Source organism: Colias philodice, chromosome 22 (genome assembly GCF_061535455.1).
Source record: "Colias philodice isolate Cphi_HAF_F1 chromosome 22, ilColPhil1 Martin Lab GWU primary, whole genome shotgun sequence".
Lineage (NCBI taxonomy): Eukaryota > Metazoa > Arthropoda > Insecta > Lepidoptera > Pieridae > Colias > Colias philodice.
In genome coordinates this window covers 3,866,516-3,880,197 of record NC_143107.1, presented here as the reverse complement: position 1 = coordinate 3,880,197, position 13,682 = coordinate 3,866,516, and the positions used below count along the sequence as shown (strand labels likewise).

The 13,682-nt window shown below is 32.2% G+C and overlaps 1 protein-coding gene across 2 annotated transcripts in view; it reads left to right on the top strand.

The window, feature by feature from the left end:
• Window positions 1-208: 208 nt before the first annotated feature.
• Poxn (paired box pox-neuro) overlaps window positions 209-13,682 on the top strand; it is a 39,963-nt gene continuing 26,489 nt past the window's right edge. The window contains exons 1-2 of one of the 2 annotated variants that reach the window (XM_089709207.1): window positions 209-405; window positions 13,139-13,168. In XM_089709207.1, the coding sequence (XP_089565333.1) occupies window positions 13,156-13,168 (13 nt within the window). In that variant the 5' untranslated portion in view covers window positions 209-405; window positions 13,139-13,155. Of the gene's footprint in view, window positions 406-5,279; window positions 5,323-13,138; window positions 13,169-13,682 lie in introns of those variants that run through there. The other variant, XM_089709208.1, reaches the window with a different exon arrangement.

The window sequence follows — 13,682 nt, the reverse complement described above, 5'->3', positions numbered from 1 at the left end:
GCTTCTAGATACGTCCACTATAAGTAGAGCTTTAAGATAGAATTTCGTTGTTCTGTTTGGTGTACGTTTGTGTAGCGGTAAAGAGGCGGGGGAGGTCTTGAAAGCTGGTTGAACTAATAGGTACGGGGAAGTGTGAAGGAGCTAAGAGGTGTAGCGGTCCCCTCCGTTCCGTTCATAGTAGGCGGGGCTCAGCCAGCGACACGGTGCAGACCGTTACAAGCGCTCCACGCTTCGTCACGAGAACGCGTAAAGAGCGTACGGTTTGCGCGCGAACGAATCGAACTTTGGAAATTCATCGCCGCATATTTATAGTGCTGTGTTTGTGTGTGAACTTTGAACTGTTTGTAACTGAGCGTAGAATGGTAAAAGTTATTTTTGAATTGAGGAGGTTCGATTGCTGAAAAGGTGAGACTTTTTTGTAAATCCAAAAATATTTTTCTTATTTGAATCCTTTTTATAATACAAAGTGTTTTCCACGCAAACGTGTTTTATAATAATCATATAAGATCTTCTTCTATCTTATTAATAAGTAAAAATTGTTAAAATAAAGCTGTAAATACATTGTCGTGTAATATTTAATATAAAATTCCTACGTTTAAAACTCTACCGTTATCTACTCATCGTACAAAAAGACATCAACGCATCCTTATTATCGAAATTGCGGGGAAGTGGTATCTTCCCTTGTCTTTACTCCAGTTATTAATTATTATTATACTTTTTATTTTTTTTTATATAGAAACGTACGCAAATTTAAACGACTTAAATGTGGGTTTTTTTACTAGGTTATAATAAGGTATATTGGAAAATAAAGCAGTTAAAAATGCCATTTTATTTCCACTATTATGCTATATTCTATAGCTCCTATGATCGCTAAGTTTTTAAACTAAGCCCTTGTAAAAATAGAAGAGTTTTTAGTCACCGCTCTATAGATTTTATGATATAAATGTTATTTAGGTATTCAAATGAAAACAAAACGCCTATAAAAAGATTAGATAAATTTATCAGAAAATACATACCAAATTTAAAAAAAAAATATCTGACTCCCGTTCTTCATTTGGTTTTGTAAACTTATTATGTATATAAAATATTTTCAATTTGTTGGCTGATTGGCATATTTCAATCATATGAAACTTTTCTTAATAAAACCAAACAATAAAAAACATTCACCACTCTACATTCAGGACATTGGACAACAGATCAATTCCTTTATTTAAATAACACAAAATAATATTTATAATTTCAATAACCAACACATTATACTAACAAGCAAGAAATTAAAGATGTATGGATGTACCAAACATGGTGCGGTTTGTAAAAGGAGACATGTTATAAACTCGTCGATGGTGACAGACGAACATAACCTATTTCAATTGACTGCTATTTATTAGGTGTCAATGTTTACGTCGTGTTTTATATGATTTTAAAAGGTATTTACGTATTACAAGCTAATACTTGTAATTTTTTACATGCACTTATAAGTCATATCCTTTATTTGATGGAAGTGTATGAGGTAATTCTGTTCGATTATTGTTTAATAATAGTTCTTGTGTGTGATCTTGCTTGTAACGGCTGTAAATGTAGATAAAATGTAAAGTTTGCAAAGCTTTATTTTTACAAAAGCTTGGGTGCTTTAACATAATATTCAATATTAACAAAAAACTACACTGCTGTAGGCAGGTACATAGTTAAAGAAAAATACATCTTAAATGATTTAAAATCGCATCGTTTAAAAGCTTCTTCATTACCTATTGAACAGCGTGTTGAAACTCATTTGTACATGATAGTCAAATTGATCCTACAAATAGGTACTTGTAGCTCGCTACGATATATATCTATACATTATTTAAAATCACTAACTAATAGGGAAACACGAAAATAAATACATAATTCGTTTGTACGTTTATACCTACCTATGTATCCGACGGAAATTGTTTTCATGTTTTTACAAAAAAGCCGTGCTGCGTAACATGGAATTATACCTTATTCCTAAACACTTGAAAACTATATTATGTCGGTGACTTCGTCCGTGTAGTTGGTGAATAAAAACTATCGATCGCAAAACTGCATTCAATTCGATGCAGTAGTTTTTGTGTGATGCGTCACAAACATCCTAAAAATTGTTGTTTTTGTTCTGTCGCTTTATCAAAGACCGCCTTTTCTTTCCCTTATGTAGGTATAGTAGTTTTTCGCCCTGTTGTAACTTGTCTTATAAGTAGATATAAGATACAATTGCTCCAGTTACTAATAAAACTTCAATTTTAATTTATTATACACAAAGGAACTTTTAGCAAAGGGTTTATGGCAGGCCCTACCGGCAAAAGTATAATCAATTAGGTACTACAATTATTAAACGTTATCGCATAGCTCAAAGATAATATTTGCACAAGACACGATGCTGTAAGTATAAGATTTTCCCTTTAATAATGTATATGCCTAACTAGCACTTCGCGGTTTCACCCGCATGGCTCCGCTCCTGTTGGTCTTAGCGTAATGATTAGCCTTTAGCCTTCCTCGATAAATGGGCTATCTAACACCGAAAGAATTTTTCAAGTTGGATCAGTAGTTCTTTAGATTAGCGCGTTCAAACAAAAAAAAAACTCTTCAGCTTTATTATATTAAGTATAGATAAACTTTATACTGAATCACGACCGACGGTAAACTGTCCCAGCCAGAAAAATAAAATTGCTTGTAAAATAACACAACACAATAAGACATTTTAAAATAATAATTAAACATTTATACTTAAACACTTAAGTAACTAAACTTTTCATTTAGTCAACTAAAACCTAGTTTGTTATGTTCTTTAAATATTTATATATAGCTTATTTTTATAAGTTAGCTTTGACCCATACCTTATCAGTGTTGCTGTTCACAAATTTAATGGAAAATTATTTTAGGCCAGACTGTAAACTTTAAACATGCAATACCTGACACTGATTTAAGTTTAACGAGTAAATTTATACCGAAATAACACGAATGGTTATATTTTTTAACAAAATTTAAAGTTTTTATTATAAATTATTTCAATTTATTACCAAAGTTATGTAGACTGTGAAATGTAGGCTTTTCTTTGTGTGAAAATCTTCAATTTACAAGCGTTTTATGTCCACCGAGTACCTACTCTATAATAAGATTTAGTAGATATTATAATAATATCTGTGTAATAAGCATGAAAGAGTGATGTTGAGTTTTCTTATTTCAACTGCAATCGTCCTGCTATCCTAATTTCCGACGGGATTTTGAAATCGTGGAAAAAAACATTGCTTCAATTAAACGTTTGATTCTAGATATCTAAAATAAAACACGTACAACCAATATACGGCTCAATTTATACAAAATATTGGATTATTCTCAAAAAATGTTCCTAAAATAAGGGATCTTCAATTGTAGAGTGAACGGGAACCTTCAAGGGAAACGCGTACCATCTTATAGCTTAGCATCAGGCAAGATTTACGCCAAGCGCTTCCTGCCAATAAAAAATACATTTGGTTACCAAATCATCAACATATTTTCGGTTGTCGCTTCTAATATAATCTTAAAATATATAACAGGCAACCCAATACCAACAATCTATTAAAATATCTTAAAGCGAAAATTTCTGCATTTATCTCGTGGGAGAGTTCAGAAAATAGTTTCTGGGTAGTTAGTGCTTATTAACTGCGTGACAAAAGAAACGGTTTATAACCACTGATTATATCTCATGTAATGTCGCTAGATGTCATTTTATCATTGATAGAAATTCTTGATTTCTTTAATTCTATGTTTTATTGTGGAAATGTAAACCTAACTATATGTACTACTAGCTTTCCGCCCGCGGCTTCGCCCGCGTTTTCAAAGAAAAACAAATAAAAACTATCTATGTGTTAATTATCATAACATCTATACGTGTGCTTAATTTCATTGTAATCGGTTCAGTAGTCATTGCGTGAAAGAGTAACAGACATACACACACACACACACATCCATCCTCACAAACTTTCGCATTTATAATATTAGTAGGATGTATAATATCTACCATCTATCTCTAATAATTTAAAACGATTACTGTAGACTGTATACTATTTTTCGAAGGCATTAACTAGATTAAATTATATTATGTAAACATGCTCCTAGACAATTTTAATTCTAGGTACATAATTTGTTTAAATAACTAATTAATGCCAACTGTGTTATTTATAATCAGGTTTTTTTATATACCTAGTCACAGGTTACGTAGGTAGGTATATTTAAAAAATCATATTATGTAAACGAGCTCCCAGACAATTTTAATTCTAAGTTAAGTATAAACATTTGTTTTGTTAATATACCTAGTCACAGATTACATAGTATATTATAAAAATCTGTTCATTGCACTGTGCACAGATAAAATCAACGTTCAAAAAATATCGTAAAACAATTCACGCATATTTAAATAACAAAAGATGCTATCAGAGCAGTATTTATACGATTTTTATGGTCCAAATGTAGGTTATTCGTTTTTGGCACTAAACATTGTGAAATATTGGAGATACCTACTCAAATATTCATTTGGAAATTCAAGTAGGATTGGATAATCAAAAATTATAACAAAAATAGCTCATACATTTTTACGTCTAGGTATATTTTTATTAGGAGTGAGAAGTAGGTACTAGGTAGGTACCTACCTTAATTTGGTTTCTCAATAGTTTTACTATAATTGAGAAAAAAAGGCAACTGAAATAAACGCAAAATTAAAGTCAATCAATAAATATTTTGAGTTGACGGTCGCGTCTGTGAACATTTTATTTTCGGTTCTTTTCACCTTGAAAATACGCGAAGGTATTTAAATGTAATTCTTGCAGGAGTCTTTTTTGTCCAAATTCCACATTATTAAGTAATGGCACAATAACTCAAGGGTGTTAAACCCAATCGTTCGCGTGTCGTTCACTATATAATGATGTTGATGATTCTTGTTCAATTTTACACCCAATTTTCGCACCTTACCACTCTCTCCCTATAATTGTGTAATTAGCTTCTTATAAGCGGACAGGCATCAATTGATTCCAGCTCTCTCACTCATATGGGAAAACGCAGGAGTGTGACAGGGACGGAATAGTGGCAAAAATTTCTAGGGCTCCAATGCTAAAGTTATTTGCAGGCGATTGGAGGTTGGTTTTAGGAATTTGAAACTTATATGCATAGTATTACGGTGCTGTTATCCTTGATTAGGTGAAAGAAATATTTGGTTAAGTAGCCCGCGGGTTTTGTCGGGGTTTGTCTGTCAACTGCAATTGTTGTGGTAATTTGAATAAATGAAGTGAAGAGGTGTTAATGAACCATGTTTAAGGATACTCAAAATTTAATGTGAGTGAAAAAATTAGTGAGAGTGTTACGAACAACTGCCGATACTGGGAAACGTTGAAAATAAGTTAATGAAAAGAGGCTTGTTACTTGGCACTTTGTTATATTGTTTTTTATAAGTGTGGTTATTAGAGGTCGTCAACGGCTCACGGAACACAGGAGTTTAGTAATTCAATCGTGTATGATTAGGTGTTGGAAACATTATTGGGCGATTATTAGTTAAATGTGTAAAGGATTATTTTAAACAAAAGTTTTGTGACATTAGGTACTTACGAGAATTCCAATCTTAGATCGACACCATCTTCAGACTTACATATCGAGTAATCAATAAACTTTCAGGCTGTTTTAATTGTGAATTGTAATAAATTTCTCAGTTTCACATTTCTGTTTAAATCACACAGGCAAACTTATCGTCAAAGCAATGAAGTATTCGTTAATCGTTTTACAAATAAAACCAGAAACTGTATTTTCAAAAATGTAAGTAATAATTTAGATAATCTAGTTACCAAAAAGACTCACTCAGAAATTCTAAATTATAACTAAAAAAAATTGGTTGTCTGTAAAGTTGGTTTACTGACAATAGACAATGTCCGATTGTGCTTCTTTGTCGCTCGTTCCGCGCTCTCGCTTGCACTTCAAGCCCATGGAACTCCTCAGAGCGAGGTAACGCCGCATGAGTCATGTTTTTTCGTGCGTGCAGCCGGCTCTATCGAATTATAAACGTTGTCACGTCAAAATGCTGCTCACTGATGATACCCGAAATGTTATTTATTAACTCAGGCCCCGGAATCACAGACACAATAGAAAATCTATTGTGTCGAGGACCGATCGGGCCGTTCGGGGCTCAATGGGATAATCGCGCGATCTCTCAAATGAACAAACTATCAAATAAGTTCGAGTTCAAATTTAAAACCGTTTGATTATAAATAATGTACCGTTGATTGCAGTTTGTTTATATTTCATAATTTATATACCATAAGCCCAACAAAATAACTAAAAAAGGCGATAACGATTAAAACTTTACAAGCAAGCGTGTTTCACCATTGCATTGTTTACATTTCACAAAAACAACAGCACAATCAAAGTCACTGCTGTTCGCTAAAAACACATAAATCTAGTGCGAATTCATTAAAATTTAGTCTAAACATGTGCTATCAAGTTTCATGTCGCACGAAATATGCTAATAGCCCCCCTCTACTAGGTACCTAGTGTGTCAACAAGAATAATACCCTAGTTTTTGCGGATTGAACTTAATTAGAAGAGTTTGATATCAGATGTAGGTATGCGTTATTGCATGTGGCTGTGGTAGCTTTACGGAACAAGGCTTTTTGGAAGAAATTAGAATTGACGCTACTCAATTCAGATTTTTTCCGAAAAGCCGTAAGATATTACTAATTTTGGAGTAATTTTGAAACGGGCAGGAAAACTATATTGTTAGTGCATTTTCTTAGGCACTTAGGTAGATAAGAAAATCACTGTAATACCACAGTATAAATATTAATATTTTTTAGACTGTGGTAATACTGTGAGAAAATACTTTAACAATATTTTTCAATGCTACTCTGCTCCTGTTGCTCTAGCGTGGTGTTTTATTGCGTTTAAGAAATTAAAGCCACCAATTTAAACACCGAAAAATTCATAATAATACTACCCCTAAAAATGAATTGCAAAAAGCAGGGCGAACATTGAATCTCGTTATTTTCCTTGTCAAATTTAGCATTGTCTCTCTTGGGCCAAATAGAAGTTTATTAGACAACTGTCTTAGTATATTATTAGAGTATTACCTACATAACTAACAGAACCTATTACAGTAATTTAACCATATTATAGTAATCGAAGAACAAATAAGTTGTAGCTTACTTTCGCTACCCAAATTTAAAAGCTACGCAGGCGTAAATAAAGTAATTAATAATTCGTTATAACTCTGAGCTCTATCCGATTTTTTTTATTCAATAGTTATTTAGAACTAAATACCTTCTTCGTTTTTAAGTCAATACTTATGAGGATAAATTTCGTTATAGGTATTTTGAGCACTTTAGAGCACAACACCCACGCGTAACAAAATTTCAGCGAATTTCATGCTTTATGGATAAAATCTAAAAACTATTCCCTTAATTTACATATATTTTGTGGAATTTAATACTGGTATATTGTTTTTAACACACTATATCGATATAACTTTGAAAATCGCAGTCAAATTACAATTTTAAAAGAAAGAAATCTAAACATACCAAAATAATTTTCCGCCTCTTCGCATGGCTTTTCATTTTCCAATAGGTAAATTCATTTTCAAAAAGTAATGACATTTACTAATCTTCTCACCTAAACATAATATAGAAATGCTATTATCTAAATTCATTATCAATAGTAGGTACAATTAATAAAATATATTCCTGGACATAAAAGCGAAGTCAGAATTCAATTAAGCCGGGGCCTGGTACCAACCGTTAGCTTATGTACGATATATTTCCATGCTAACGGTGTCTATGGTTTATTTATTAGTATGAACTTATTCGATACAAGTGATTGATTGAAATTTTATACACTATGGTATAGTGTGTATAGTTAGCGAAGTCCTGATGGAAATCTTCGCTGAATTAATTTATTTGTAAAAGAATGCAATATTTAATGGTGTTCCCATCCCAGACATGCCATGTTAAATTATTCCATTTATGAAACATATTTTCCTGAAACTCCTGAAAAAATAAATGTATTTAAATTACTTATGACTATTATATTAACGTACCTATATGGTTATAAACCTATATCTACATACTATTGTAGTTTTTGTACCTACTGGACCTATAATTTTTGTACTTATTCATATCTCAAATACACATCAAATCATTTAGGTATTTTAGGAGCAGTTTGTAAAACTTGTATTTTACCTTACCGTCGCGTACTTATTCTACATTTAGGTATACCCTTTTTATTTCCAAAACTATTTCGAAAATATTTCTAAACATTACAAAAGTATAAGCCAAATCTGTATATCCAAACTAAACGCCGATTGGCCGGCGCATAAGGTGGTCTCTCTGTGTGGCGAATAAATGCAAATACAGCGCTTTCGCTCGGTGTTACTATCTTTATCTCGACATGCGAGTCTGAACTCAATTACACCGCGATGTAACCGTTTAATTGGCACTATCGTGTGGCAAGATTGTGCCAACGTTCATTTGGAGTTTTTAACGTTACTCTTTGTGTATGTTAAGTGTGAAAGGGTTGTGGAAAAAGTGGCTAAAGGTCTGTGTAAGTATTTGTTTTTTTGAATTAGGTATTGTGTAGAAGTTATTCATAATTTTATGATAACAATAATTAGATAATTTATTGCTATCCGCGTTGTAGTATATTTCTTTAAATTCATGCAATTCAATTCTTAACTTTCTAATTCAAGTACCTAGGTATTCAAATTAAAAGTCTATATGAACTTATAATTGTTATTCCGTGCTAATAAGTGCAGACATAGATGATTTTCATATTATATTAAAATATAAACAGAAATATAATTTCTTATTATAATAAATATGTTTTTGTTCAGTTCGGTGTAAGCGCGGGAGGCATTTAGTTGGGCCCAACGCAACCCAAGTTAAATGAAGATATATTCTTCCATTAATGTGTTTAAATGGCGTTGGAACCTGTTATCAAGGAAACCCAATTATTAATTTAACTCTCAACCAGATAAATAACTTTATACGATAAAGTGTTATATCAAAAGCGACTTCTGTTTAAAATTAGGTTATTAATCATTAGATTACGCGATGACATGCACAAAATAAATAGACAGTAAAGGTCTGATGTTTAATTGAATTAAAAAAAAAAAGATGTAGATTAACTCAATTCAAAGTTTTTTGTTGAAAGCTCTTGTTTACGCGTGCTTAGCAAATAGAAACATCAACAAAAACACTTCGACAAAAAATAAAGGCTTAATTATTTTTGGACACAAATCATATTTTCATTTATTCATTCATCATTTATTAACAAATGCAATAAAAACATTAAAAGTCCGTGCAGCTGGCGAACTAAAAACCTGATATTCATAAAATCCTCATAATAAGTTAATTTTAATTAAGATAAATGTATGGGCGTATCCGAGCGCTAAATGGCAACGCCTATAAATATAAATTACAATACCGTTCTTAATATCAGAAAACAGGAGCGATATATTACGATCTTATGTCAAAACAAAATGTTTAACTATTGATATAAAATAAATGTATGGGCTCGATAAAACCGGATTTGTCAAACTTAAATTACGTGCTAATCAAAATTTTAATAAATACTACAAAGAAGAAGGCGGTCAATCAAAGAATTAGATTGATAAACTTTAAATTTAAATTTTACGATTGTAAAATACGTAATTGATTAAATTATCTTTGTGTTTCATAATGAATTCGGAGGCGGAAATTAAAATGATAATTTACAACCGAGATTTCATTCACAACAATCTATAATTCAGATTATTAAACCTCTTTGGTAGAAACTGGCCACATAAAAAAATAAACCAAAAACATTCCAAATTCAAAATCGACAATCGAGCATCGCGCCAAATCTCAAATTAACGTCGCGTCTAGTAATTGTGAATTCAAAAATAAAGTTAGCTCTCAATCGCGATAAAGGCGGACGCACACCGCGCGAAACTACAAGTGCTTTAATTGAGAGACCCTGGGAGGTCCGGAGGTGTCGCCGTATGCTAATCAATTCACCAGTTTGTTTTTTACTCCACCGGAATAGTCGCTTTTTATTCGAGATCCGTAGCGTCGAATGGGTTTGTTTTCGACTTGTGACGTAATTACAGGAGGCGCTTCATGTACCTACGCACGTAAGTTTATTCGTGTTATGTTTATAAAATTATTTCTGTCAAACAATTGCTATCTATAAATTGAATAACAATGATAATAATAGCTGCAATACTTATCATCATCTGTGAAGTTGTATCAAGATTTTAAAGACAAAATGCGGTTAATATTTTTCATCCATAATATGTAGCAGAATATTTTTCTATTAAAAATAGTTTCTAAATTTCATTTTTTAATTGCTTTACTAGCGATAAAACATCCAAATATTTAACTCATAACGAAGATTAAAAACGTTAAAATTTATACGGAACACAAAACCGTCAAATAAATTCCGATCAGATTTTTTCACGGAGCGTATAATTTAGTCCTTAGTCACGTGGTGGTCCGGGATTATCCTAAAACGGTCGCTAGATAAATGTTTTTTATTTGTTTTCTATAGCGCAGTTAATTAGGCAATAGTTCATTTAATCAGATCGCCGTTCAGTTTTGGTATTGGGTTTTATTTTGCATTAGATATGCCTCTGTGATGGTGTGTTTTTAAATGTTTTTTTTAGTTAATTTTTAAAGTATAAGATTGAGTTTTATTGATTCTGAAATGACTAATCCAGTTAAAACCATGCAATTATTTTTGTGAACTTTGAAGTTTGACTTCACGGAAATGGCAATTGGCAGGATTTCTTGTTGAATGACCCAGTTATTGTAATGTAGCAAACAGCAAACATAAAGTTCATATTATCGTATTTTCTCTTTTTCATATAGTATCATTTTGTTATTGATTTTACATGAGAAGGATTATACATTTAGAAATTTAAGATTTTAAATGCAATTCTCCCTGCGGCCTGTAGTAAGTGCCCGAAACGTCAACAAATACCTAATAAATAAATAAAAAGTCTTCTAGAAATAGCTAAATTATTGAATGTTAACAAAAAAGGGTTTTTACGTTAGCGGAACAGTCCAGTTTAATGTTAAGTTGCGTGTAAATTGTAACGATTTGTATAATATTATGCTAATGTTGATGTAATTGTGATACGGTCGCCCTAATGGCGGTCATGGGCGCTGCGAGCAAATTGAATTAGGGATATATGGGAAAGTATCCATAGAGTATGGGATTTATGTTTTTACAAGATTTATACAAGTAAAATGCTACTTTTATATGTAGATGGGTAAATATTTAATTTCATAGGCTAGGCTTAGTAATCACTTTATTCTATTTAGCTTAAAAGATAAAGAGATGAAAAATTAGAGTAATGATACAACTGAAAATTCTAAAATGGAATCATTTTATAGAAAGACTTGAGTATCCAAATGGACTGACAGGAAAAGGTTAGGATCCTAAGGTTAGGATAGGTATATGTAGCCGATTCGGAGTAGGAAGTTGTTTCTACATATAATATTGTTACTGTATTTCGCAAATAGGACAGTTGAATACTGTGGTTGTGGTTGCTTTTCCGCGCTCATAATTCCCATTTTCTCAATAACATCACATTTTTCCATTTAATTGTTAAATATTAAGATGATAGAGTTACAAGCAAACACGGCAAATGTTGTTCTGCCTTATTTTATAATTTAGGGGGGTGAAAAGTAGATGTTCACCAATTTGCAGACCTAGCAGGCACGCAAAATTTCACTAGAATCGGTCAAGCCATTTCGGAAGAGATTTATTACAAACGCCGTAATAGAAAGAGAAATTGAATAAAGAATCTTATATACATTGTGACACGAGAATTTTATATATAAGAAGATGAATCGCAAAATGTGTTGGTAAGCGCATAACTCGAGAACGGCTGAACCGATTTCGATAATTCTTTTTTTATTATATTCCTTGAAGTACGAGGATAGGATAGGAGAAAACGTAAATATTATGTACCACGGGCGAAGCCGGGGCGGACCGCTAGTTTGATATAAAAATGATTGTCGTGTCACATCTATCACATACAGGTGACAATCCACCATCGAAATAAAACTTACGTCAAAACGCATTTGCGTGTCCAACAAACCACATCATGCAGTTTACCATGATGTCTAATAGCAGTATTATTTCCACTGTACGAAAGCGATGGCGCTAGGCGACCTCTATAGCGCTGTCATTCTTCAACACTGGAAGTAATACTGCTTTAAGACGGCATGCTACGGGGGCAGGTTTTCGATTTTCACGGTGATCGACCAGCGAGATACCATCGATTTTCCACCAGCAGCACGCACCTACTCACTTAATTCCTGATTTAGGACCGCATCATATTTTGATAAGTATTTTTAATTTGAATAAATTATGTTTTAAGCGCGTTATTGGTGCGTAATGGCGGGTTTAATCATAACCGTTGTGGTTTCATGGTGAAATGTCACAGAAATGCTTTGCTCACGAAACGGTTTGAGAGCTAAAGGACAATGTTGCTATTACTTTTTTTTCTGTCAATATATTTTTTCTTAAAACATAACATTTTGAATTAGCAGTTCCCTAAAGATGGTAAATTTCCCCGTTAGTTTTTTTATGTAACGAAATTATTAATGGTAATTTTTTAAGAATTAAACGTTTTGTGAGATTAACTCAAATACAGCTCCACAACACTGAATTAATGCTATCAACGTTACATAATCAAAAATACTATCTAAGTTTCCACCTATTATAAATGTAAGTTAAGATAAGTGAGAGATACATATAACGAAAGATGCGTTGATGTCTTTTAATACGATGGACAGATAGCACGTAAAATACGGTAATTAAGAAATTAAATGTAATATATTTTTACGTCAGCGGCTCTTCAACTATGTTCCTTACAAAACACCATCGATAAAGATGTCAGGAATCATATTTTTCGGCGCCACAAAGATTGTAAAGATAACCACAAACCCTTTACGGGCTTTTTTAACTCTGTGAATTTAGAACATTGCGTGAAATTTTTTGAATTAAATTTAGAGCTTTATCTTTCGCGCGCTATCGAACTGCGTGCGCCATTTTCATTTTGTTTTGATTTTTGTTAATGTATATTTTTATATGCTAATTATAATTATTTTTTTGTTTTCAGGATCTTTCACCGGTATCATGCCGCATACAGGTAAATTTTTAAATTTAGTATTGTATTTGTGTATTTGTATAGTTTTATTATTGTAGTAGGTATAATAATAATTCTAACATAGCATAGTTATTATATCTTTAACCTTTAACAATGCAAGTATTGAAAAAGGAAATGTACAATGCATTCAATATCAATAATCATTCCACCTATTATAGGTATTTTACCACCGCCATAAATTACCAATTACCATTAATCAAATGTTATCTATATCAGATTCTAAAAAAAGATAATAAAACACACCTCTGACTCATTATTTCATATTTTGGCGACTTTTAAAGTTATTATACATAGATAATAATGTATATTTATCTAATTTTCAATTACAAGTAGGTAAATAAACAATAGTCCAAACCAACGACCAGCCAGGAACAAAAATTGGCGGCAAAACCCAATCGCACATAAACGCACCCTCTTAATCCACACAAACATTAATAAATCGCAGTCCCAACTCCCACGCAATTTTAAACAATCCTAATGAACGTGAGCATTACGC